General features: G+C 37.3%; 1 protein-coding gene across 1 annotated transcript in view; it reads left to right on the top strand.

The window, feature by feature from the left end:
- Nucleotides 1-251: 251 nt before the first annotated feature.
- Nucleotides 252-27,953, top strand: part of LOC117421531 (angiopoietin-1 receptor-like) — a 32,825-nt gene continuing 5,123 nt past the window's right edge. Inside the window, exons 1-16 of the mRNA XM_034036052.3 lie at nucleotides 252-459; nucleotides 14,614-14,916; nucleotides 17,766-17,876; nucleotides 18,563-18,715; nucleotides 19,280-19,411; nucleotides 20,011-20,148; nucleotides 20,760-20,885; nucleotides 21,274-21,428; nucleotides 22,006-22,150; nucleotides 22,604-22,765; nucleotides 23,392-23,526; nucleotides 24,411-24,701; nucleotides 25,380-25,688; nucleotides 26,512-26,675; nucleotides 27,363-27,573; nucleotides 27,734-27,844. Coding sequence (XP_033891943.3) covers nucleotides 366-459; nucleotides 14,614-14,916; nucleotides 17,766-17,876; nucleotides 18,563-18,715; nucleotides 19,280-19,411; nucleotides 20,011-20,148; nucleotides 20,760-20,885; nucleotides 21,274-21,428; nucleotides 22,006-22,150; nucleotides 22,604-22,765; nucleotides 23,392-23,526; nucleotides 24,411-24,701; nucleotides 25,380-25,688; nucleotides 26,512-26,675; nucleotides 27,363-27,573; nucleotides 27,734-27,844 — 2,740 coding nt within the window. The 5' untranslated portion in view covers nucleotides 252-365. The remainder of the gene's footprint in view (nucleotides 460-14,613; nucleotides 14,917-17,765; nucleotides 17,877-18,562; nucleotides 18,716-19,279; nucleotides 19,412-20,010; nucleotides 20,149-20,759; nucleotides 20,886-21,273; nucleotides 21,429-22,005; nucleotides 22,151-22,603; nucleotides 22,766-23,391; nucleotides 23,527-24,410; nucleotides 24,702-25,379; nucleotides 25,689-26,511; nucleotides 26,676-27,362; nucleotides 27,574-27,733; nucleotides 27,845-27,953) is intronic.

Consider the following 27,953-nt stretch of genomic DNA (forward strand, 5'->3'; position numbering starts at 1 on the left):
GCACATTACAGACATTTACAGGAAAAAATAGTAATTAAGTGGGTACCTGGTCCCAGAGGTTGTCTGGAATAGACAAGGCTTTACAATGAGGCATGTATTGTATGTGATGGCTTTAGCTGGCATTCAGGCCCTGTGAATGTATTTAAATTAAAGCAATTGTTCAGACCCTGCCTTTCCCATCCTAATGTACAGAGGAAACAGGAAAAAGGAACTCTTGACTCCCTGTGCCTGAACAGCAGCAGAGGCTTTGCTCTAATCCACTTCAGACTTGGGAGGATATGCTGCTGCTGCTTCAGGCTTTTCAGACAGGCTCTCCAAGTCTTGATAAACCACTGAAAAAACTTTTGGAAACAAAATAATGCGCAATGGATTGTAATGATCAGCAAGCTAGATGGACGAGTCCTAGGAAAATTCATTATTTGGCGTTGTTATTTGTCTACTGTTGCATGTTAGTTTCAGGTAAGTGGCTCCTTTTTATTTTCATGCCGATTTTACATTTGGGGTTTTGAGTAGGGTGGTACAAACATACAATCAGGTAGTTTTTGGACCATCAAGAAAAATAATACGTCGGGGGACATATTTGTTATACTAAATAAATTGTTTTAAAAAATATTTATTTTTTCTACTGTTTCACATCTTAGCAATTGTATTATTTAATAAATATAGGTAAAGCATGTTTTAACAGGAATGTACAGGACTGTTAAACCCTGTGGTAATTTAATAACTATCAAGGTATTGGATTGGACTGGACAAGCTACAAGTTGCATGTTTTACCCTACTAAGACTCCTGGCTTAGTAAATATCTTGGTATCCCTGAACAGACAATGGTCTCCTCTTCAAATATAGGATTTTATTGAGCAAGCTGCCCTAAAAGTGCTGTTATAACCCAACTTTTTCTTCCTTTAAACTCTAAAAATTAATGGGTTTCTGCAATGGTCCAATTTATTTATTTGGGTACAATTTTCATCTGTCCCATCTGCATTTATTTTTTAATATATATTTGATATAGGTCTACAATATTTAAGTTTTATACTGGACTCATTACAGAAATTCCACTTTTCCCAGACTTGTTCAGTGGTCATATTTGTTGGAAAAAGAATGGTGTAGAACAAGAATTATCAATGGAATTTGTATTAACAATTTGGTAATCGATTCGACAAAAAAATGTGCATTCCCAAAGTCACTTGCAAGCCACTGTAACACTCAAAACCTTTGGACAAACCTGGATTGATATTCAACTGGATGAGCAGAAGCGTAGGGATACAATACATCACAATAAGCAAGTAAGAAAAAATCGTGAGGTTCTTAAACGCTTGATTGAATCTGTTGTTTACCTTGGCAAGCAAGGCACCAATTCCTCAAACAGAGGTAATTATGTGGATTTCTGACTATGACAGCATGTTAAGCAATCACTTGTCAATAGCCAAAGTATTCTCGGGTACCTCTAACAAGATTCAGAACAACTTAATCTCTTTGGTGTCTCCGGTTCTGTTAGATTTAATAAAAGCAGAAGTATAGGAAGTCAAGTACGTAGCTGTAATGGTAGATGAAACAACTGATATTGGAAATGCAGCTCAGCTGTCTTGTGTTTTCAGGTATGCGACCCGACAGTGGCCCTGAAAGAACAGTTGTTCTGTGAAAACTTGTTACATTTACTAAAATATAAATAATAATAAAAATGCTTTTAAAAAGACCATTTTTAGATTCATAGTATTACTATGCAGGACAGCCGCTATAAGATACTGTGGACCTAGATGAACATGTTTTCAAAAATGCTTGTTTTTAATTATTTCCTTCTCATCTGAATTTCAAACAAGAGACTTCATCAGAGAAAATACGCTTTTGAGCTGTACATGTGAAAAATAAATGGACATAAAAAGAGAAAAATGTTTACCTGCTTCATTACACAATATACTGAAATATAGCTGTAGCTGTAAAGTAGGACACTCTACACTTTGCTAGAGCAAATTTTTTTTTTTTTAATTGAAATCACTGTTCGATAGAACACTACAGCAAACTCATTTGTCTAACCCACATAAAACTGTCGTAAAGTCACGTAATGCTGGTACAACTAGCTAAAGCTAAACAATACAACCACAAAGGTTGAAGTGTGAAAGTTTGTAGTAAAGTCACTGAAATGACAAGGTTGTATACAGATCCTCAGAGGCCTCTGTGGCGCACCCATGCCTGGAAGCTGAGTGGACGACTCTGCCTCAGTAATGGACTCGCTGGCAATTGCATCATCCCCGGCAAACATGTCTGGAGCATGTGGTGGGGCTGAAGCTGTAACGAACCTACTTCTGTGCCATTTAGAACAAGCTTGAAGTACGTAGGTAGCCGGTCCAACTTCTATTATTATTATTATTTATTTCTTAGCAGACGCCCTTATCCAGGGCGACTTACAATTGTTACAAGATATCACATTATACATTATTTCACATTATACAGATATCACATTATTTTTACATACAATTACCCATTTATACAGTTGGGTTTTTTACTGGAGCAATCTAGGTAAAGTACCTTGCTCAAGGGTACAACAGCAGTGTCCCCCACTGGGGATTGAACCCACAACCCTCCGGTCAAGAGTCCAGAGCCCTAACCACTACTCCACACTGCTGCCCGTGTGCTTGCTTAACTTGCTTAAAAATGTGTATGGGACTAGAGAACTGAGGCTGCAGCTTGTCTCCTGCTTGTGGACAATTTATTTTGACCCACAGGGACCGGGGTGGAAGCATGTGGTGTTGCTCAATAATGCTGAAGAGTCAAAAACAAAACAAAAGAGTCTTAGCGCACTAATGAAAGAAAGCCCCGACAGGAAGTGAGCTTGAAAGCCGTTTTATAAAGTCTGATTGACACCCTGGCTGGATAGCTGATACCCTATGAAATAAATGTCCTGTGCCTGGAAGTGGCACTTACCATCATTCAGGGTAAGGTTGTATTCTTGAAGACGCTGTAGTACTTGTACAAGATTAGCATCCTGATCACACAGAGAGGTGCCATGTACTTCCATATCATCAAGATATATAGCTAGGCCTGGGATGCCGACTTATACAGTACACATTATCTTCTGAAAACATCTAGATGCAGAGGTGAGCCCAAACAGCATTCACTTAAAACAAAATACTCCCTTGGGTGTCACAAAAGCTGTTAGATTTTGGTTTTCTTCATTGAGGGGAATCTGTAGGTTACCCTGCTTGAGGTCAAGTTTCCTGAAGACCACAGACCCATGGAACTCTGCTGCGAATTCTTCCTTTGTGGGTAGGGGGTAACTGTCATGAATGATGCCCTTATTTACTGCTCTAAGATCCTTGAAACCTTGACGTTCTTAAACAGGCCATTAACTATGTTGATGAACATTGCATTATTGGTGTGTGATGCTTTAGTAGTATCAAGAGGCAACGATCTGCACCACGTGCAAAATGATAATATAAGCCACAATTGCGACTTTGCTTGCCTTTGTATGGGCAATCAGAAGCCCCCTCTGTGCTGTGTAGAACCACAATTCCTGCATCTCCCTGAATGTATAATTAGAGAGGCTGTAGTAACCTGAAAGCGATGTACTTTGGGCTGAATCAGGTTTGCCTGAGCAAATGTTTAGCCTCTTCCATTGCTGCTTCAATCTGACAGACAAGTCAACTGCCCTCTCTAGTGTAAGAGAATCTGGTTAGAGCAGCAAACGCTTACATATTTGAGGGGTGCATGTCTTTTCAATGAATTGATCACAAATCATTTAGTTGCATAAAGTCTCAAATTTACAATTAGCTGCTAAACTGTTTCAGGCACTCACCTCTTGCTGTGTGCATTGCAGAAATTGAAACCTATTCACTAAAGCGCCGTGTCTAGCACTGAAATGTGCTGTGAGTACATTTACAGCTGCCTCGTATGTGTCTGCAGATCCCAGGGTGGCAAAAACTTGCTGCCTTTCTACGCCTAAGCAGTGTAGCAGAATGCCCCACTTACAAGCATCCAATATGTCTTCCAGTCCTGAAGCTAAAAGCTATGTGGAGAAAGAATCTAGCCATCTTGTCCAGGGAACCGGGGTAGAACAAGAAACATAGGCGAGGGTAATACCATGAATTGCGCCATCCTTGTCGCCAGTGTTAATTAGGATGCTGCACACTACTATGTGTGCATGTCATAATACTTTTTTTAAATCAATTTAACTCATGAGATATATAAAGTGTATGGATTAATGTTTATATATAAAATGTAAAACGTTTTGTATTTTGTTTTTCTGCGCTGTTGTTACAGAATCCAATAATAGTCCCATCATAGCAGCTAGAATTAGCTCAAAGCAGACTACTACAAGCATAAAGATTGATGTGTGACTCTGTATCATGGCATTATAGACCGCAATGCAAAAAAAACAACCATGTGACTGCAATCTCTTTTGTCTAAGGTCAATTTTGTCATCAACCGCCATTGGGTAAAGGGTTTTGACAGATTAAGAAAGACTAAAACTGTAAGAAGATCACTGTAAACATGTTTAGGTTACCTTTCAGGTACCAGTATAAATGAAAAACTACAAGAACAATGTACAGTCTTAGTGAGGGAGACAGTTGGCTCCAAGGACACTAGATGCGCACTGTATACTGTTTGTAACATGGGTGGGTATGAAATCATACTTTAAAGTTACTATAATTAAATTAAACTGCTGACTACACCACATAGGGGATTTCCCTAGTAATAGTTTTAAAATATATACTGTACCTTTTACCTTTACTCAGACACACAGGTTTGTATATTCAGAAAGCAGATTCAAATAGCGAAACTAGAATAGCCAAGAAAACACAGATACATATATGAAATACAATTATTTTTTATTGTTGCATAAAACGTTGAGAGCAGCCACAAATAATTATTTAGGGTCACAATGAAAGACAATAATTATGAACAGTAGGAGCACAAGGCGTTGGCAGCAACACAGGAAGTAACAAGGATAAAATCTGCAACACTATGGTATAATAAAGTTGTTGCAAGCCTACCATAAACCAGGGATCCACTGTAGTGAGGGCCATGCGTTCATTCCCTGCAAAGTGGGGAAGCACTGTATCTACTTGGAAAGAAAGTAACCTCCTCCCTCCTTTGTAAAAACACAACGAAAGCCATGTTGCGTGTCTTGCAGTTTAAAAGTCCATCTGTTAAGGGACATTTTCATAATTCTTTATTTTATAGCTTTCATTGTTTTCTGGGAGTAACTTGTCAAAGTTTGTTTGTGATTTACTGCTGCATAGTCAATTTAGAAAAGAACTTGAGTTGTTCAAACATTCAGTCTTTAACATTGAGACTTTTTAGTAACATTTATCAGGTTTGTTTAAAGGAAATCCCCCCCCCCCCCCCCCCCCCCCCCCGTCTCAGGAGTAGCTGTCGGAGTTATTTAAACCTTCTAAGGGTGTTCCTTCTTTAGAAAAAACAAACAAATGCTCTACATCTGAAATAGAACTGCCCTTTGCATATTTTATTTAGTCTTCCAAATGAACTGCTAGATGCTGGAGTTTGTATGTAACCTTGAAATGATCATCTGACATCGACCTCCTAGTTTATTGAATCTCATTCATGTCATCATTCTGCCAACTTATCCATTTTCCAAACTATTGTACTTTTATAGAAGATTACTGTGGTATATCTTACCATGGTGAGTAGTAAGGCACAGTACAACATTAGTAAAAGCATGATAAAGCGCACGCAAGCAAGGTAGATCAAAGGTTGAAGTACAGTAAGTATGGTAAAAGAAAAATATAAACACAGTATGTAGGGTCACACTGTACATAGGTTCACACTGTACGTAGGGTCACACTGTACGTTTGTGTTAGGCTCTGCTGACCTGTCAAACTGTCTGCAGTTTGTACTGTTGTATATGTCTATATAATACTTTTATAGTGATGATATTACAGTAGTTTAAACAATTTCCATTGTAGGGCGAACTAGAAATATAAAGTTGTCATTGCCATTCATTTTTGAAGTGCAGATGGTGACTCTTTACTCAGTATTGTGTGGCTGGTCTTGTGAGTGTGCTTTCAACTGAGGAATAATATCCGCAATGGATAATGAATGTAGAGCTGAAAGACAGAGATTTTCATCAACAATTACCTAATTTTATTATCTGAATCTACATGTGCATCGTATGTACTGTATATGTGGATCCATTGTTGCAGTTAGATGAAAAGCTTGATCAAAAATCTTAAATTGAGATTATGTCAAGCCCTTTCTAAAGCAAGTTACCAAGTTCCAAGTATAACTCTTTTTTTATACAAGAGCTATATTTGATCTGTCCTTGCCTCATCTAGTTTTCTCCTTGTCCTTGAATGACAGAGTAGCCTATGATACCACCTGGCTTATAGGTTTTTCAGTATTGTTATGTAAATATCCATGACTGCTGATAACGCAATGTTGGGTGTAACTTTAAATGCAAAGTTGTTTTCTTCTTTTGTAGGTTTGCAATTAAGATTTTTGAAGTTTCAAAGCTTACATTTAATGAGGTCCATAGACATGAGTGATAAGGGAGGGCTGTGTTTTCCTCAAAAAAATTGCTTCCTAAATAAATATGGCACCACCAATGTACTGCATGGAACATTTTTTTTTGTTTACTTCAGCACTGGCAAAACCCACCCAACACTCTGAAAACTCCTAGGATTATTGTAATTGTGGAGGAAGAAGAACCAAATATAATAAATACTACAGCTACTTACAGTCGCAGACAAAGGTTTTGGCACCCTATACCTAATATATCATTCAAGAAAACATGTTAAATACAAGCATTTACTGAACATTAGCCACAAATGAATATGACAAAGCACACCATTTCTGGTAGTTTAGCAAACAACCATTATAATAAAAATCAAAAGCACTTAAGTAATTTCAAATATTTGTTAACAAAAAAAGTATTGGCATCTTTATGTTAAAAGTTTGCAAATATTTAATTGAACTAATTAAAAATATATATTCATTGAATGAAAACACAGTAATTAAGCTGCATTATAAAGTCAATAGCCAGAAAAGAGATCATTATTCCCAACATCTGTTGAAGGAGAATGTTTTGGCAACACAGTAGATGATGGTCAAGACAAAGGAGTTGGATTCACAATTCAGAAAAGCACTCATAGCAAACTACAGCAAAGGAAATGTCTACAGAGCAGTATCAAAGATATATCGAAATACAAAAATCAATAATCAGAGCTATAATCAAGAAGTACCACAGAACAAATTCAACTGAAACGGAAGTGGACATCCAAAGCAGGCAGGAGAATCAGGGATAATAATGCATGAAATAACTGTACAAAGGCACCTGAACACAGAAGAGTTGTATGCACATAGGCCTCACTGTAAACCACTTAATTTTAATGAATGCGACTAAAATATAACTTTTCCCCAAAAATGGACCACAGTATGTTTGGAGTAAAAAATGTAAAGACGTCAATGAAGTAAACCTTGTACCTAGAGTTAAACATGGAGGTGGCTTGATCATGATATGGAGGTGTTTTAGCAATGCAGGGACTGGAGACATTCATGTGATTGAAGATTGAATGAATGCAGCCATGTATCAAAACATTCTACAAAGTACAATGATACCTTCTACTCGTAGGCTGATTGGCAGACAGTTTTCCAACACGACAGTGACCCCAATAGCATACGGCTAAGTCAACTCTGGAATTACTGAAGAAAACGAAGATAAAAGTTTTGGAATGGCCTTTGCAATCACCTGATCTCAAACCAATAGAAATGCTTTACACTGCTCTGAAAAAAAGCTGTAGCCAAGCATTGTGTATCAAATCTATCTGAGCTGAAGGAAATATGCAGGACAGAATGGACCCAGATTTCAGCAACAAGATGTAACATAGTGGTTATGAATTATCATAAACACCTGAAAGCAAAAGGAGGACACACGAAATACTAAAACAGGGGTGCCAATACATTTCATGAACAAATAAAAATTAATTAAGTTTGATTGGTTAAATTACTAGAAATTGTGTATTTTGGTTTTGTTTTATTAAAAAGTAGTTAAAGTTTAGTAAATGCTTGTTCTTAATCTGTTACTTGGAATTATGGTATAATAAGCGGAAGGTGCCAATACTTTTGTCTGCGACTGTACAATACTCAAGTTCTATACATTAAATGCATTGGGGTTACTAGATGGAAAGGAAACATGGACAACATACAGACCAAAAAGTTGTTTTTAAATGCTATAAATAGTTATGAATGTTTACAGTATATTGTAATTCTGATTCAAAGTATAATTTTCTTGTGCTCATAGTTTGAGTCTTGCCCAGCAAACTAGCATGCATGTGAAAAAATGAACATGAATGGGAACAGTACTGTCATTGTATGGGCATGCAGCAGTGAATATGGACGTTCCACGTGTAAAAGTATGTGTATACACTGTTGGAAAAAAAAGCAGTGGCTCCTTGTGGCAAAGTGGTTAATAGCGTGCAGGTGCAGGTGATCAATGAACAGACAGACAATTATAATCCAGGTGCAAAGGTTTGTTTTATTAGTTTTACGTCCAGTGCCTGATGGCAAAACAAACAATAAACAATAAAGATGTTAAGTAACACAGCGGCGTGTATTACTTACTTTATAACCCCCGGGTTGGTCCCGAAATAATAGCCCAGTTTATTGTACCCCCACATTAAACACAAAACACATACAGTACACAAGTCCGTCAGTGCGTGAATTAGTGCTTGTGGTGCAAATACAGTTTATGGTGATACGAGTGCAGTGCTGTTCCGGGTTTGTGCTGGCGACAGCTCCGGAACGTGTTAGCTGTCTAATAATAACAACCAACAATTAGACAAGACAAATGAACACTCACGATGTGTATATTCAAAACACGATGTTCTTTTTCAATAACCAAACGAAGGAACAGATTAAGTCGCTTCGACCCCTACTTATACCCCTTGGTAAACGACTGCAGCCGCTCCTCCAATCCATGGCTGCCACATCATTTCCCTTACGGGTTGATGAGTTAGTGTACCGAAGCTCCGCCCCTTTTCTAAATGACCGACTTCCTTTTAACCCTAGGAACAAAGTGTTGGGCCAAACAGTCCAGGGTACTCTGTTCCTGTTACTTAGCACCCTCACTGGTCAGGAGGGAGATTTACCACCAAGAATCCTTGTCTTTCTGTCACACTGTACAAACACAAATCCTTTTTTAGCACGCAGACTAGACTGTCACGAATCAGCTGTTTGCCACACAGACTTCCTGTTGGCTGGATTAGACTTATTATATGAAACTGGCTAGGTTTGTTTTAAAATAAAAAATTGCAATCTGTCATACCCTACTATTCGGATAAGGAAACCTTGATCTAACTACAGTATATCTAACTATAACTATAACTATATATATATATATATATATATATGTGTGTGTGTGTGTGTGTGGTTTGAAATGTAAGCAAAACCGCAAAAGATAGCAAGTAGTTGTACTAAAGCCCCTTTCACACTGGCACTGTGGCTACCCGGCTACCTGGGTCACAATCCCGCATAGTGTGAAACCACGTACCTGGGTTGACCTGGGTCCCAGCGACCCACCTCAGGATGTGGGTCGACACGCTTTGACCCAGATTGAATGCATGACAGCCGTTCGTAAGCCGGCGAAATAACAAACAGCCACGCCTGCATGAAGGTTTCACTTCTGCAAGGAACATTTCTGTTTATTGACACACATCATGAGACGGATTACAGCAGGGATGAGAAACATTTGCTCTAATAAACGTTTAGACCGACGGTTCAATCCAGAAAAGCTTGGATGGAAGCGTAAGTAACAAGCTGGTTCTGGGGCACTGATACGCTCAGCCGGTTTTTTTTTTTTTAAGGAATGTGTTGCCTAGCTGCAACTTAAGAAGATGTAACACTTGTCCAACACTATAGTGGTGCTTATGGAGCATATGGAAGAAATCATGAAACAATTATCTGACGACAGCAGCATGGGAGCTGTTGACCTCAACACTGAAATACCATAGCCACACAACTCTGCTTGATCTCAAGCATGCCATATATCATCTTAAGCAGCTCAGAGCCCTCCACCAATATATGGAGGAGATTAACAAAATGAATAGCCACACTGAAAGAACATGATCTGCATTCATGTGAAAATATTTATAAAACATCCAAAACGTTCAGCCGTAGGCCTCATTGCAACAATAGGTTATTTATGACATGCAATACTTTAATTTGTTACAGTAACCAATACAACAAAAATAAGAATTACATTTATAAACTTAGCACACCTTAATCCATTTAATTCTGTGCCTCTCTCAAGCAAAGACTGACTTGTGCCAAATTGTGTGGTGGTTTGTGATATCGACCCAAGCCATGGTGAATGTCATGGTGAATCTAGCACCCCCACCCAATAATAATTTGCTTTATAAAAAAAAAAATCTGTATGGGTTCCCAACATTTTTGACAAATGTTGCTGTAAATATTTGAATATGCAGGAAGTAAATATGTTATAAGTTTGGTTGTGAATTACAGAACACTGTGTAGCTGGTACTTGCAAGTGAATGAAGCATTGAGTCATGACAGGGGCTGTATTGACGTGAGGTAACCGCAAACCTATGGTGTTAAGAGACACAACCCATACTGCTAAGGGGCCCATAACAACATTTTGGACGTTGTATGAATCAATCCATAATTACAATTCCTGACAGCTCTACAACACAAATAAGTCCTTTGACACTTCTAAAAGCAGCTGTGCTGTTATAAAAAAATCCAAACAGTTGCTGTTTTGTTGGAACAGTTCCTATTACTAACAGTCTATTACCCAACCATAAACAATACCACCTTTTTTTGGGCGGGGGGGCTTTTCTAGAAACCAAGAACAGGTCATGAATATCAAAATTTATGTAATCCATTGTTAACAGCAGAGCTAAATGTGAATTGGGGCGTTGTAAGATGAAGTGTATAAATATGTGTTTGCAAATGCAAAAATCAAACCGAGGTCCCTTTTCATGAAATCAGCCCACAATCAGATTTTCAGAAGTTTTTGCAGCAACTATGTGGAGATCCAGTGCTTTGGGGTGAGATACTGTTTTCACATCTCACAACTGCATGGACTTTGAAAAAGAGGTCAAACCATCTTGTTGTATAATATCACACGTGATTTTGGATACAGATTGTATTAGGCAGTTATTTATAGGTTAACTCTTGACCACACGGCAACGTCACTTTCCAGTAGGATTCTGGGAAGGAGGAGCAAGCAAGGACTCATTAAGGGCAAAACATTGCGTGCGTTCACACAAACCGGAAATGCGATGGGCGTGCCAAGATAGAAACAAAGTGCATAGAAACAAAGTGCATAGTTAATCAATTTGAAAGTGACGTCCCCTTTAACAGAACAGTGCGTGCACCAGAATGACATCTATTGTCCACAATAGCAGGTGAGATTCAAACCACTCTCAACTACATTTATTCACCAAGCAGGCACAAATAGAACAGATTTCAGCTCACGCCTTGGGATCACTTGGCTGGTTCAACACCCTGGAGAGTAGGGAGGTAAGGGTTTCAAAACCAGGGAGTAAGGGTTTCAAAACCACTCACTGGATGTCTAGTGGAACAGCATGGAACAGACCACCTGCTAGAATAAATTGAAGCTCCATTCATTTATTAAAGCAACTTTTCCAAGCAACTGCTGTAGCAACTTATTTTAATTTTAATTTTCCTCATGTGACAAGCTCAAGCAACAAAATAAAAAATGTGGATTTGAGCAACATGCTTGAAAAGTCAACAGTTGCTAAAAAAAGATAAAAGTTGCCTGATTGTTTCATCATCTTAAGGGAAGCAGAAGTGTTGACATTATACAAAGCTGTCTGCAAGGACAGCCTCTGACATACAGATTTACAGTATACACTTTCTATTGCAGAAAATAATTCTCATTCAGCATCTGGTGGCCACATTTAAAACATTGATTTCCTAATGTCAAGTTTTTGTAACCCTAATAATGTATGGTTACACTGGTTGAAAGTTAAAGGTCATGACAGTACCCCTACCTACACTACAGTGACCTCTAGATTGTCCGTTTTTACCCTGTTGACCTTTAAGTTTTTACATACTAACCTTTAGTCACACACTATTTTCCACTGGCAGAAAATCATTGACTTGTCACTGGAAAACATACACATACTAGGCACAATTGTGATGAAATCATGCTGGATGCAAACACAGTCCTATTCGTTTAAGTTGTATTGCACCCTCCTGTAATGTTGTCATTTTTAAGGTCTATAGTGTAGACTTACTGCACCTAAATGCATGGAGAGCCCATCAACCAACATTCTATGGGTGGAGATACACAAACCTATCCACCCCTACATCCCGTTTTGGAAGATATCTTTGAATTGCCATTATTTTGGTAAAGAGTTTATAAAAAAAAATCCACCTCTCGATTGATTTCTGTTATATTTGCTTTGTTATTGATATAAATCCACATATTTAAATTAATGGGTTTATTTTGCTTATAAAGGTAGTAGAATAGGATTCATTTTATTGTGTACCAAATTAATTTGGACTGTAAACAGTATACTGGTAAACTATTTAAGGGCTCAGTTCAACTTATTTCTGCATCTTGTTCTGTTTATTTTTTTACACTGGTAAATTATGTCAATTACAAAACAAAACATTCAGCAATATTACATTTTTACAACTAATTTCAAGAGTCATTTAAAGTACAGGACTCGATCAAGTGCTCTGAATGTAAGATATAGAGGTATGACAATTGCAGTTTATATATTTGCATGTTTAATATTGTTCAGTGCATGTAGACTTCAAGGCATGAATGTGTTCATTTGGAGAATAAGATGAACAGACTTGTTGCACCTATTGAGTCAACTTGCCCTGCTAGTGAAAAAAAGATGCATTAATATTCACCTTTAAAAAAAGTGCATTGCACTATCATCAAAGTTGGGCCTACTGTATTAGTGGTTTTCCACTTGGAGCAGGAACACAGCCTGATCGGCTTGGGTTGGTTTCCATATGAACAGGACGTGACTCGTCCTGCCAGTGAAAGCAGCCCAATTCTGTCAACACTCACAAGTGCTTTCTCACGCAAAGCTGACACAAACAAGCTTTATACTGTAAAAAATATGTACAAAAGATTAGTAAACAAACTGCATACAAAATGTTTATTCGAATGAAGATGAAAGCTAGATTTTAATTACCATTTGGTCAGCTGGAGGATAGCCTAAAAATGAAACTATTGCAGTAAAAAGGAGAAGTTTATGTTTTAATCAGACAGCTAAAACAATGAAAGTTAATATAAACAAATTAATGACTGAAAGTGGTAGCAAATCACAAGGAAACAATCAACATCCTCCATATTGTGTTAGCTTTACCTATGACCTCTGAAGCATTATTAACGTGGCCTTTTTATTAACCTTCTATGAAATGAAAAACCACGAATTACCCACACTAGGATCAAGTCAGTTGTTTTTTACAAAAATGAAAAAGTTTGTTTCACTGTCTTTAATTTAATTTTATTTAATGGTTGTTTTTGTATGTTGTTTCTACCAAAAGTATTCAAAGAGTAAGTAGCGGGGTTCCTAACAATACAGCGTTACACGTCCCCACGTGTTGTTACAACTGTTTAAATAACGTGCCTGTAATTTTTATTTTTATTGTTAACATCCTGACAACTTTTTACACTTATAACTTTAATCATTTTTCACCTGCAGTGATTTAGAGGACAGATATGCTATTTAAACAGTTGTAGCAACACATGGGGATGTATAATGCTATATTTTTCAGAACCCCGCTGCTTACTCTTTAAGTAGTGGTTAAATGTAGGCTGTCATGTCATTTAAGACAAATACAGTTCCAGTTATGAAACTTTGGGCTTAATTTTCTTGGTTTGGTAACTTTCAAAATATAAGAGCCTCTCAGAACATCATAAAATGATAGGGAAAGGTGGACAAATAAATATAAAAATGGCATTTGAAGACACAATTTATAAAATGTCAAAAATACTGGCACCTTACCTAATTTAAAACTACATTTAAAAAGGTACCATTAATGCCAAATAGTAAATAGAAAATTGTTAATAAAAGATATAAAAGTGAATTCAGGAATAGCAATAGGAATACTGCATCATTTTTAGAGCATGGATCGGAAGGACGATTTGTATCAGTGATGTAATGCATCATGATCTTTTAACAGGGCATTGGGTGGAACACGTGTTAAACACACATTTTAATGTTCTGGTGAATAATAGGTCATGATCACTGTAATTGTAATAAGAACTATTTAGAATGATTGGATACATCATAAAAACCTGCTTACAATTTACAAAATGTGTTTCCTCACTTTTTATCAATGAAGTTTATGTTAATGCCAAGAACACAACTTTGAGCATCCTTGATGAGATGACACAAGGATCAGCTTGGTCACCATGGCAATCCGATCCTTGGCCTTAGAACCTTATGCAAAGGTGTCAATCCTGGTGAATTGTTTAGTGGCTTTGTGATGTGGTTTTCCTAAGTTCAGACCACCAAAAGTCCCACAAAACCCAGGCCTCTATCAACCATCATGACACAATAATATGTACCATCAATGGTACAATACTTTACAAGTTATTTTGTCTCTCATTCATATTTACTATATTAACTTTTATTTTTGTGATTTCAGGTAACGCGCATGCAGTAATGGACCTCACATTGATAAACCCAGACCCAATTGTTACCAACTCAGAAGCGTCTCTGCTATGTGTCAACAGCGAGTGGAGCATTCCTGATGTGCCAAACATTGGAAGAGATTTGGCTCTACCTAACCAGCAGATGTCACAGCATGCCAGTCACGATGACAGTCATCGCTTTGCATTAAAGGTTACCTGGCAAGAAAGGAGCAGCGATATCTTTGGAGCCTTTTATTGTGGTGAAAGAAGTAAAGACTCCTCAAATAAAGTATATACAGTTAAGATGCTAGATGAAGGTAAAACATCCTTTTCCATTTTTCTTTCATACAACACTCGGAATTGTATCAGAAAGTGGTAATGTATATACTGTAGTGTATTATTTCTCCTTTCTTTATAAACAAGTTGTAATATTTTGAAAGCCCTATAAACCAAACCAGTTGAAAATACTCAGCATGATTTTACTTCAATGCCACAAGAGGTAAATTACCTTTAGTATGAAATGTATTGAGATGATTTCTCTATACAGTCGCTGCCGCCTAATCAGGAATTCTGCTTAAATGGGATACAATTTGGGGAGACAGTTCTTCCCAATGCTATTTATGTTGTTTAATTTCGATGGCACTTCGTTTAATTGGGATACAGTATTTTCAAATGATGAACGGAGATTGCAGGTTTATGTAGCACAGTGCAGTGGGTACCTGATTATGCTGTGACTTGCGTAAATTGTGTAAACCATATTGAACTCCTGAAGGAGCTGGAGTCTCCTGTGGTTTCTCAGGCTGCTGTTGCAAAGAAAGTTGTCGTGTCAACATCACAAGTGCATCACCTTGTGATAAGATGTGATTTCATTATTTTTCTTTTCATTTAGAAACAAGAAAGCGTGACTAAGGTCATCTCAAACGCCTCTCATTAATTGGAACAGCTGCTTATTTGGGATATTTTAAATTCTCCCAAGGCATCCCGACTGTATAATTATCTATGCAATCCTTGGGGTCTATTTTAATGAACTGTACAGTGGTGGAATACAAATTCTAATACACATCTGGGGACATTACAAGTAAATATGCTTTCTCTTCTTCTTTTCAATTTTACCTTTGGGAGGCACAAAAGGTTTATATGGGAACCAGAGGCGTCATTTCTGAAAAATTCTGGGGTGGGGGGGCAAAGTTGTGTCAACATTGAACATTTTTTGTCCCCATGAATGAGAAAAAAGGTCTGTTTACAAGAATATAGAGTGCTGCGCTTTGTCGACATACTGTAGTTTTTATTCTTAAAATAAATTATACAAAATGTGCAATGCAACTATTCTTAAAGCGCGGCGCTGGTTTATAACAACATCTGAACTGTCATTCTACTATGTCTCATTTTATAGTACTAAAGCGTGTAAGGTTACGGATGTAGTTTTCATCGACACTTTTGTGCTTTAAAAGTGGGTAAAGGCTCTAACGCTAACCGAATTGCTCTGCTGCCAGTTTCAGATATCCCACTGATTGGTCTGAAAACGTATGTATTGCCCAAAAGAACAGTTTGATGTGCTAAAATTTAATCGAGCAAAAGCTCAACTTGGGTGGCTAAGAATTTAGTTTTCCTTACTTTTTTTCCCCATTGTTGCAACAACATGTGTTCTTCCTCGTTGTTTTCCAGTTAACTGAAATTATTGAAATGTGACTAATTAGCTTGTTAAGGAACCAGAAAATCAATTGCCTTTTCAATTGAATCAGTCATAAGCAGAAGTCGCAAAAGGCTTTGCGAGTAGGAGAAATGAACCAAGGTGGCAAAACAACTTGAATGCACTGTGACCTCTATTTTCTCTCTAAAAATGCACCTTCTGAACATCAGGCCCTTTGCATCAACTATAAACCAATGAACATAAACTGCTAAATAAGCATCACATTCTTGTGAATGTCTAAAGTAGAAATATGTAGCAAGTTTTAAATAACATGTTTACACAGATGGTCACGAATAAGGGGGAGCATCTCTCTTTCATCAAGACAAATTTGGCAACACCAGCTTGTAAGTCTAATGTTTTTTCTTTGTCGGGTTAGCTCACAATAACCAAAAAAGATCGCTCAATGTCTCATCCCCAGTAGCTGTACGCAGGTATGTTTTGACACTTTTCATGATGCACAAAAAGAATCTTTCATTTGCCGAACTAATACCAACAATTGTATACGGCAAAAATGTGTTAGAAAAAGAAATCCATTGATTAGGCCAGACATAACATGGCCTAATCATTTATTTCCATATAAATGCATATTTAAGCAGTGTAACATTTTGAAACAATAATTATAACAGTAACTGTCAACCAGAATGTATCAAATACTGGAGTGTACTGCCTTACATTTCATTTTCTGCCAATCCACTGTGAAAAAGACAACGATGAGTTTACAATGCAGCTGTGCATTCCGGTACCATTTTAAAACTAGTGCAATGTGGCGCTCCACTTTTTTTGGTGTTTAAATTATATTCTGCAAGAACTGCAAAAGCGAATACAAGGTCTGGGACTGGGGGGGGAAGGGCCAGGCAACTGCCCCCCCCACCCCCCGGCCTACAGCAAATGACGCCCCTGATAGGAATAGAATCTCTCTTAGAAGCAGAGTTGCCAAGTCCGCTTATAATAAACAGGATTGGGCTTGTTTTTTTGGGAGTCGTGGTTGGAATTTGAGAGTCGCGGGTTGGAATTTGCATAAACGCCCATACTCTAACATGGGTTGTGCTTGTTTGGGGTTTGTTTGGGCTTGTTTTGAAGAACGAGGTCACTATTTTTCTGTCAGAAATCTGGCAACCCTGCTTAGAAGTTAAGAATCATATATCTTTTACCAGACACATTTTTAGGAAGTTCATATTACAGTGAAGCGATTCTGATGGTCGCAATTCTGAGTAAAAAAAAAAAAACAAATCACATTTGAGATGATGCAGTTAAAAAAATAAATCAATACAGTACATATAGTACAAATAGAGCAAAATGAGGTTCTTGAATGATCAGGTTTGCAGTATACATTTTAGGATGACTTTATTAAGATGTTTGAATCGTTCAAATTGATTCATTTAATATTGCCAGAATGTCTACACCAATGATAACAGCAACAATACTTGAGTTTGTTCTGCTCATTCCAGACCTGCCTTTTTAATTTTTGTTTTCTAGCTACCTTCTGTCCTGAATCATTAACTATTACAGTCAACAAGGGTGAACTTGTCAACATTTCTTTTACACGTGTGAAGCAAGTCTCAGAGGACGCTGTCATCTATAAAAATGGTAAAGGGGTTTTCAGTCATTTTTTTTAAATGAGCATAATCCGTTTTGGAATTTAAAGTGAATTATTTTGACTCATGAAAAAATGTTTGTGACTTGTGAGCTTATCCTGCAATACAATTGTATAAAAGTCAGTCTAGTTATGAACTTGTGGAGTGTCATGAAGTTAGTACTCTTTGAGATTAATTAAACTTATAAAATATTTCACAAATACACAAACAATACATAGAGATTCCAGAAGCATACGATAGACAGAATCCCTCGAGTGCGTCCTCCATTAGTGGTGCACATCACCATTAAAGACACGAGTAAAACAAATGAAATGGCGATCAAGGATTTCTTATTTTACCATCTTTTAAAATAAAGAACCATGTCAACTAGATGTGATGAAAAGGTTATCAGAGGGACAATATAGCATTGCTGCCAAAAGCCTAGGAGAAGAGCCAGCGCACCATGTCACCACCTGAAACTTAGATATAGATTCAACTTTGTAAGGACCTGAGCCACATCCTCTTTTTTATATTGTGACAAATGCAATACTTTCTAATGTGAACCCATTCAACACCAAGTTTCATAGTGTAATTAAACATATTAAATATTGGTCCTATTTTTCGTAGGTATATTTAGCGTTAACTGCCGAAAACCCTCTTTTTAAATTCAAATTGACAGTTTTCATTGGTGTTTTTCAGGCTCCTTTATTCACTCTGTGCTAAGAGATGAGGTGCACCCGACACTGGTGTATTCATTCTCTTCTGTTCAGCTGCAAGACGCGGGTCTCTACGCTGCCAGATACATCGGAGGAACCATCTTCACCTCGGCTCTCACTAGGCTGATAGTAAGAAGTCAGTGCAATCTCATTTATACTAAAGCTGTCTGCAATACAAATAGAAGGTTTCACAGTCCTTGATTAGCACTTATCTACTTAATGTTAGAACTAACTAGAACTAAACTAAAGAAGTTTACACTCACAGTAAAAGGAAGGCAACCCCACTGAACCACAAATTATACTCACTCCAGGTACTGGCCCATACAGTTTCTTTAAAATGTTCCAAACTTAAAATAATATGCTACATGTTATCATTCAGGAACACTGGAATTACCTTATTTGGTATTTCCTATTACCTGGAAGCGTAAAGATGACCTTATCATTATATTGCCTTTACATTTCTCTCTCACTTACACAACACTGCCATTTTATTAGCAAATGTCATTTGAATTCAAGAATAACTGTTGTCTTTTTTTTTGTTTAAAGAAAACATTATAAATAATTATTGATCACTCGTATCAGTCATTATTAAGAAAATAATTGTACAAAATGTCTTCAGACGTTTATGTATTTTCATACTTTGTGTCGTACATTAGCACCTGGCTTTGTTCTAATTTCTCTTTTGTTTTTCCTTTACAAGAATGTGCTGCTGGAAAGTGGGGCCCTGACTGTAAACAGAACTGCCCTATATGCCTAAACAGTGGAGTCTGCCACGATGACACAGGAGATTGCATCTGTCCACCCGGCTTCATGGGACAAACATGTGAAATAGGTAAAGGGCTTAATCACGTGAGGTGGTGTTAGCAGGTATTTTAATAATGTTTTTTCCAAGTCTGTTTTCACAAATAAATAAAGTTTGACATTTGTGGAACTTTCATTCATTATGAGTGGTTTAACCAGCCTCATTTAGAAGGGGGTTGTGACACAAAATACACAAGCAAGTCTGATCAAATCAGCAGATCAGCAGCAGAGGAGTCAGAGATGAAAAACAGTACTATAGAAAAAATGTCACCAATAGTAAATCACATCTGGTTAATCACATATGTATGCTACAGTCAGCAACAGTAAATGTGTAGTACAAGCATGGGAAACTGCACAATTGTATTTCCTACCAATTTGGGTATCCACTGATTGGATAGCTCATGAGCCGATCAAGGGAAACATATCTCATTCTACCTGTATGCATCTTTCTGTTTGACTTGGATGTGGCAGCAATCCAATTTTAACCTGACTGACTCTAATCTAGTACCATATAATATAATAATATTATACTAAGGAGGTGGGTATTTTACATCACATGGGCAGTGTGGAAATAGTATTATTGTTTGCTTTCGAGGTTAAATAATCTGACTAAAATATATTTATGTCCAGCTTGTGGTAAGAACAGATTTGGAAGAAGCTGTAAAGAAAAGTGCAATGGTGGGAGCTGTCAGTCTCGCGTGTTCTGTCTACGAGATCCCTACGGGTGCTCTTGTGCTACAGGCTGGAAGGGAATAAGATGCAATGAAGGTGAGGAATGGGTAGATTCTGGGTGTTTACCAACTGCACTTTCTACAAAGCAGAGATTCTAGTTAAAGTCCAAGTCCTGCTGAAATCCTGGCCCAATTGTCAATATACGTTACTAATCCTTCCTGCAAGGGGCCTTAGTCACAAATTACAGTATGTCCACCTGTGTCATCTTAAAATATATTATTTATTAATTTAGCAGACGCCTTTACCCAAGGCGACTTACAGAGACTAGGGTGTGTGAACTATGCATCAGCTGCAGTCACTTACAACTACGTCTCACCCAAAAGGCAGAGCACAAGGAGGTTAAGTGACTTGCTCAGGGTCACACAATGAGTCAGTGGCTGAGGTGGGATTTGAACCGGGGACTTCCTGGTTACAAGCCCTTTTCTTTAACCACTGGACCATAGTTCACCCCATTTGACCACAATTCATGTTTTGGACCAGTGAGAAGAGCCCAGGAAGATCACAATTTCTAAATAAGATGTCCAGTTTTTCTAATCTGCCTGAATGACCACGTCAAGAGATACCTGTCACATTGGACAGCAATTGCATTTTTGCTTTGTGGAAATAATACAGTCTTTTACCCTGTCATTAACAATCTGTTCTTTCAGCTTGCCCGCCCGGGTATTACGGAGCTGGCTGTAAACTCAAGTGTGAGTGTCGAGACCGTGGTGTTTGCGACCGCTTCCGAGGGTGCCTCTGCAAGGGCTGGCATGGCCAACGCTGTGAGAAAGAAGGTAAAGCAAGGTAACTCTGTACTAACTGCCTATTTTCAGCGGGATGGAGGCCACCAGCTATCTGGCTCCAATGGTCATTGTAACACAAAAGATGTTGACAAAAACTGGTCAGATGCTTGTCTTATTTTATTTTATGTCTTATGTATTTTATGATTCCTTGTAGTTTGACTTCATATCCTATGATTTAGAGTTTAAAGTTATGGACGATGGCCCCAAAGCTCAGACTTCTTCACATTTATATATTGGTAATATTTTATTTTCAGTCAGATTTTGAACAACATCTAGTCCCACTAAGGGCAAAATAGTTGGGCAGCATTACTGTGAACTAGTTATGTTTATCAAATTACATTGAGTAATTCATATTCATAATTTATTTCCTCTGTTACAGGTTCTCAAGATGTGCCTCCTCAGGTGACAAGTAACCTAAGGGATGTTGAACTGAATTATGGGATAACTTACAGTCTCAACTGTTCTGCAACAGGCTATCCTCCTTTGCTCCATGGAGAGATTATGCTGCTGAAACCTGACAAAACAACTGTTGAAGTAGGTCACTGGTGATACTATTGTGATTGAAGTTATCTGCTGCATTAGTAAAACTGGTAAAAAAAAATAATAAAAATCCATTGTTTTTGTGTAGCTGACTCAAAATGCCATACACATCATTCTCATCAATCTTATAAAGCTGGTTATGTTATTAGAATATTTTTTCCCATTATGTCTGAACAATGTTTTCCAGCTTCTGGAAATGCTGATATATTGTGGTAACTACATGGAATGCATTGGGCTTGCTATGTATTCAGTACTGTGACTAGGTGGGTGGAAAGGAAACATGGAGGACAAGAAAATAATATTTAATGCAATATATTTTTAGGTTGTCAATCGTCTCTCCATATTTTCTGGCTGACCCTTTCCTTAAGTTAGGGAGAAAAGTTGATGTGACCCGAATCAGAATTGTTACCTAAGTGAGGAATAAATCAATAAATATGCTATCAACGTATATCTTTAATGTACATTTTAGCCCACTATGTATATTTGATTGATATTCTTGGGATCCAAATAAATCTGTTGCATGCATAATGATGAAGTTCTAACTTCAGTGTTGTTTTGATTTTGTTTCTAGCCAACAAATACTCAAACCTTGAGCAGCCAGTCTACTGCCTTATTCAAAGTGGAGAAGATCCAACTCCGCGATTCAGGAACCTGGTCCTGCCAGGTGAACACTGCTTCTGGATATACAGAAAAATCTTTTAATGTGGATGTGAAAGGTAGGGGACCCAGAGAAACAATGGACTGGTTTACTGAATGAGAACAGTGTTTCCCTCTCCTCACAATACCCACCTTAACTTTCATAGCACAGCTTTTCTGCCTCCTGTGTACTATGTATTGTTGCAATTTTATTTTTAAATCACAATTGTTTTGACATCTGTGTCTATATTAATACAATTGATTTTTAGCAAGGTATTTTCACTGCACTCCTGCTACGCTATTTTACTGGAAAATAAAATAAAAAAAAATTCCAAGGAAAATGCTACAAATTGAGAAACAGACAAGTGTGAGGGTGCTTAAGAGAATAATATTACTTAGTTGTTGTTGTTTTTTTCTCATATAGTACAAATAATACTAAAATACTAAAATAATACTAAAAAAAATGGTTTGAAATTATACCCTATAATATCCTAGAGACAAAGAAGTGTAAATACAGTTTTCTTTTTTTCTAGTTTCTCCAACGCCACTGTATGCCCCAACTTTGAACAGCAGTGGGCCTTATCACCTGGTAATTTCCATCAACAAGGAGCCCTATAATGGTGATGGACCTATAACATCTGTAAAGCTTCTGTACAAATCAGCCAGGGCATCGCAGTCATGGTCATCCATTGAAGGTAGTATTTGTTGTTTAGAAAGGGGTAATGATCCCTATTAATCCAGTTAATTCTGTGCAACTGCATGACACAGTGTCCAAGTCACAAAGCTTAACCCATGAGAAATTTAAAGAATGAAAGATTTCCATTACTAAATTGTTTTTACTTTTCAACAAACTATTGAACTTTTGAGTTTTCTGATTATGGGTGGGTATTGCAATACTGTATGTGGAAAGGCCAAAAGGAGTAGGCCACAGTTGACCAACCATAAGTTGTATTTTATATGTTCTATGTATTTAGAAAAAAAATGTTTCGGAACATGTTGTTTTTTTGTTTTGTTTCTTTTCTAAATTACTTTCTTTTCTAAGTTATCTTTAACATTCTTAAAAAAAAAAAAAAGTTATATAAAAATATAAATCTTTCTTATAATATTAAAAAATATATATGAATTAATAACTGCAATTGTTGTAATATTCTCACAATCATTTCTGAAAACAAGATTGCTAATGTTTTGCTTCATTTCTACATTTGTATTTTTTGGTCTCCCACTTGCGGCAAAACTCTGTAATGTTTCTTCAATGACCAGTATGTAATATACCAGCCACAGTTCTTTACTGAAAGTACTGTAACCATTTTTATTTTCTCAGTGAATGGGCCACTAGTGAAGCTCGAGAAACTGAACCCAATGACAGTGTATAATATATGTGTCCAGCTGAGTCGCCAAGGAGACGGAGGTCAAGGGCATCCAGGTCCTGAGGCCAGCTGTTCTACTGCCATGCTAGGTAAGGATTGCCTGTGTACTAAGATACCTTCTAATCAAGCTGTAAAATCGAATGGGAGTGAGTGAAGAGTTTTGTCTGCTTTTCAGATCACACAGTAAAATCCTAATCACGTACAAATCATTTTAGAACACATTTCATTGTAATGAAGATAATTTCCCAAATGTAATTCATACATGCATTCTTACAATCACACAGAAGCAACATTTTGTAATGCTGTATCCTTGCTGTCAACAATTATCCAGCTAGATCAAAACAATACCCCATATAACCTATTTTTACACTTTGCTTGTCTTTATATTTAGCACTAAAAGACATGCAGAGATCTCTCATAATATTGTATCTTGGGAGAAAGTTTAAAATGGGCTCTGAAAGGTTAAAAGTATAAGACTATTTTGAGCTCAGGCCACCAAATTAGTGACCCAATTCAGTTATATAAAACGGTCTACATCTGATATTGACAAAAATCTCCTTGCATGTGGACCTTCTCTATAACTGGGCAGGCTTGTAATTAATTTGAATGTTGGGGTTATTGTGGACTCATTATTAAAAGTACAGTATCTTTCCAATATGGTGAGGCAATAAAAAACTGATACAATGTTCAAATTTAGCACAGAGAGTAGAACAAGAGGGAAACTGAGTAAAAGTCAGTTTAGAATGTAAGGTAGGAAGCACTTTTTTACAGAGTTATACATGGAATACATGGAATAGCCTCCCGGGTGAAGTAGTAGGGAAAACTGGGAACATTTACTAAACGACTAGATTCTGTCCTATTAAATTAGATCCCTCAAGTAAGGGAAAATGGTTCGGTAAGAAGGGAGTCTTGATGGGCAGAATGGCCTCTTCTCATTTCCTATCTTTTCTTATGTTCTTTTGCTGTTTCCCAGATCTTCCTCCGCCATCAGGGGTGAAACTGATTCCAATCAGCCAGACATCCCTGAGCCTTATGTGGGAGCCTGTGGCCGGATCTCCAGAGGAGGAGCGCATTTACCAGGTGGAATGCAGTCCGGTAAATGATAGATCTGAGAAGAATATATTCCTAGAGGTGCTAAGGAACTTCTCCAGCGTAGATATCAAGGATCTGGAACCCAAGCAGATGTACCAGTGTAAGGTCCGTGTGACATGCAAGTCTGTAGGCCAGTGGAGCAATCCTGTGTCTGCTTGGACTTTCAGCGATGGTAAGGCTTGTATATCTTGAAGTTGACCCCCAAGCTGCACAGTAAAGCCGGGGCGTACCGTTCTATGGGCTCTGTTTTGAAGTGCAGTGACAAAGGCAGATTTTCTGAGAGGAATAAAAGTGTATAGCTAGTTTAAATATACAATTATTTCATTCCGCTGTCATTTTGTTGTTGCACAGTTAGTTTGTATTTAACCATGCTTTCCCCAAGCTTATACTTTGCATTTATTGTGAAATACCTCATCATTGATGTTAAACATTTTTCTGAATGATATTTATCCGTGTCTACTTGGCTGTATTGAACATTTTGTTTAAGATTATTAATCAGCTGGTAATTTGCTCTTGAAACAATTCACTGTCCACCATTGTAAATGTCTTGGGAGAACCCCTTTATAGTCTTTATATTCTGAAAAACATTTTGCTGTTCATACTGTTCAATTAATACCCGCTTTAAATCATGTTGCTGTTTCCTCACTTTTTTAACAATAGCAGTGATTGAAAAATCTGATTTTATATTGCATGTCAGGGAAATATTGTAATTCTCTTTATGTAATTCTCAAGAATGTTACAGTACATCGTACCACCATGGTTATTTGGATAAGTAACAAATTACATAGACACCTCTACAGGTTCTGAATTTCCCAGTACTAATTTCTACAAACTTGTTTTGAATTGACAGAGCTCCCACCCCCTCCTTTCAACATCCAGAAAAGTAACATCACAGATTCCTCAGCCATCATTTCCTGGTCCCTTGAGGAGGGAAACTCTATCTCCTCTGTCATTATCCGCTATAAGAACAGTGATGCCGAGGACTATAGCCAGCAGACTGAGATTAATGTCCGGGAGCATGCCGTCACGCAGTTTCAGTTGAGAGGTCTGAAGTCTGACACTCACTACATGGTCGAGATCTGGGCAAAGAACAACATTGGAGTAAGCCAGGGAAACCCCAGACTGGAAATAAAGACGAGAAAACAGCAGGATAACCACAGTAAGTTTAACATTTTGTGAGGTAAAACAGAACCAACTCTGGTCTCAATAGACTGTTCTCTCTAATATATTTAAGGACAGAGGCAGTTCCATTACCAAGGAACAAACAACAGCAATGCCATTATCTCTATTACATTATATATATTTTTTTTTTTAATTGTATTATTTACCTTTGTTTGTCTGAAATAAATTGTTGTTCACTGGAAGGGTTTTTTTGAGCAGGGTTCAATAATCTGTGTGAAGGATTTCATCTGTAAGAAGTGGTTTTAGAACAGGTGCTCCTAATTAGTGTCAACTTCTCAGCTGTACTTTATTTGCCATTCCATTACTGAGTAATAACAGAACAGCTGACCAGCATAAAAAACAATGGGAGAGCATTGTGGTATAAATACATTAGATTTTATAGGCCATTTTAGAAGCACTATAACACCCAAAGGCATGTAGTTTTACTTAGACAGCCCACTTCCCAGTGGTTGATGGTACAAGGCAACAAACCTGAGGCATTTCAGTACAATGGCATGCCTCGCTGTGTGTTTTTGCAAACATGTTTTACAACTGATAAATTAACAAAACAACCTGGATTAAATATAAAAGTAGAAGCTTTTATATACTGGACAATTACTTAATCCAGCCCAAACATATTGTTAATAATAATAGACAAAAATAATCATAAACCTACCCTTTAATGCAAACGAAATATATCCAATTGGCATATTAGTTTTCTGATTTAAAGTTACCTAAAAGTGAGTTGCATTCGACATTGAAAATTTGAAATGGTTTTTGACATGTCTGACATTGTTTTATGTGGTGTGAATCTTTTCCAGTGTCGTCGTATAATTTCCAAAGTGAAGGCAACATGCTGCTCATTGCTATCCTGGGGTCTGCAGGAATGACCTGCTTCACCATTCTGATAGCCTTCTTCATAGTGCTGCAGCTCAAGAGAGCCACCTTCCAGCGCAGGATGGTACAGGCTTTCCAAAATGGAGTGGTATGTACTGCTTACAGATCAAGACTGAGTGTAAATATAACATTTTTCTGTGAATTACAATTTATATGTGTGTTCGACAGATTTTTTGGCACCGTTTTAATGTTTGGTTTTAATATATATATAAATATTTCAATTTATAAACTGTCACAGAAACCCCCAAGATGGAATTGTTTTCCTGTAACTCACTGAAGAGGCCCGTCTATTATTTTTTATAATACATGGATACCCTTGTGATGCTAATATTAAGAAGACGAGGTTCAGCAGTGCAGTGCAGTTCGTTTTTTTGTTTTTTTTAAATAGTGTTTTTCAGTGCTGTACAGGCGTTCTATGTCGTTATCCGTTTAGTTTCTCTGAGATATGAATGTACGAGCTTTACATCTTTTTTTTAATGTATTCTCATGTTGTTGATAATTGATTAACATTTCTGTACTGTGGACGTTGTCGCATGATTGAAAACGAGACATTTTGTGTTTGAATTGAAAGTGTTGGTCTCGAGGAGTCGAATGGGTCAAAGTTCAAGTATATTTTCCTGTAGAGGAATTATCACTTTTTGACATCACTACATTAACTTCATAAGAAATCATCTCAGATACTCACAATGGAAATGACATCATTCCTGTTGTATTTTGTTCCTATTGACTATATATAGGTATATCTAATTATTTGAAACCTGTTTTCCTTTTGTAGAGGGAAGAGCCGGTGGTTCAGTTCAATTCAGGGATGCTCACGGTCGCCAAGAAATCCAAGTCCCAGCCGGAGCCTGTTGTCTACCCTGCCCTCCAGTGGAATGACATTAAATTCCAGGATGTGATTGGTGAGGGGAATTTCGGGCAGGTCTTAAAGGCCCGCATTAAAAAGGACGGGCTCAGAATGGATGCAGCTATCAAAAGAATGAAAGGTATTGCCTTTTAAGTATTTAGTGTTAAATATGAATTCAGAAATATTGATTTGGTCCATCAATGCATTTCCCTTTCTCGAACACCATTGCATTCCCATCGTACAGCTTTATTATTACCATAGAAGGAATGGGATTTTTCAGTATTTATTTCCCCTCCTAGAATATGCCTCTAAAGATGACCACAAAGACTTTGCTGGTGAGCTGGAAGTTCTTTGTAAACTTGGAAATCACCCCAACATCATTAATTTACTGGGAGCATGTGAACACAGAGGTAGGATTTCTGTAACATCTGACTTCTATTTTGTGACAAGAATTGTAGATATTATAATGCGTAAAAGTAATCCAAAAATATACATATTCACAAAGGTGTTCACAAAAAC

The sequence above is a fragment of the Acipenser ruthenus genome, chromosome 1 (genome assembly GCF_902713425.1).
Source record: "Acipenser ruthenus chromosome 1, fAciRut3.2 maternal haplotype, whole genome shotgun sequence".
In the NCBI taxonomy this organism is placed as follows: domain Eukaryota; kingdom Metazoa; phylum Chordata; class Actinopteri; order Acipenseriformes; family Acipenseridae; genus Acipenser; species Acipenser ruthenus.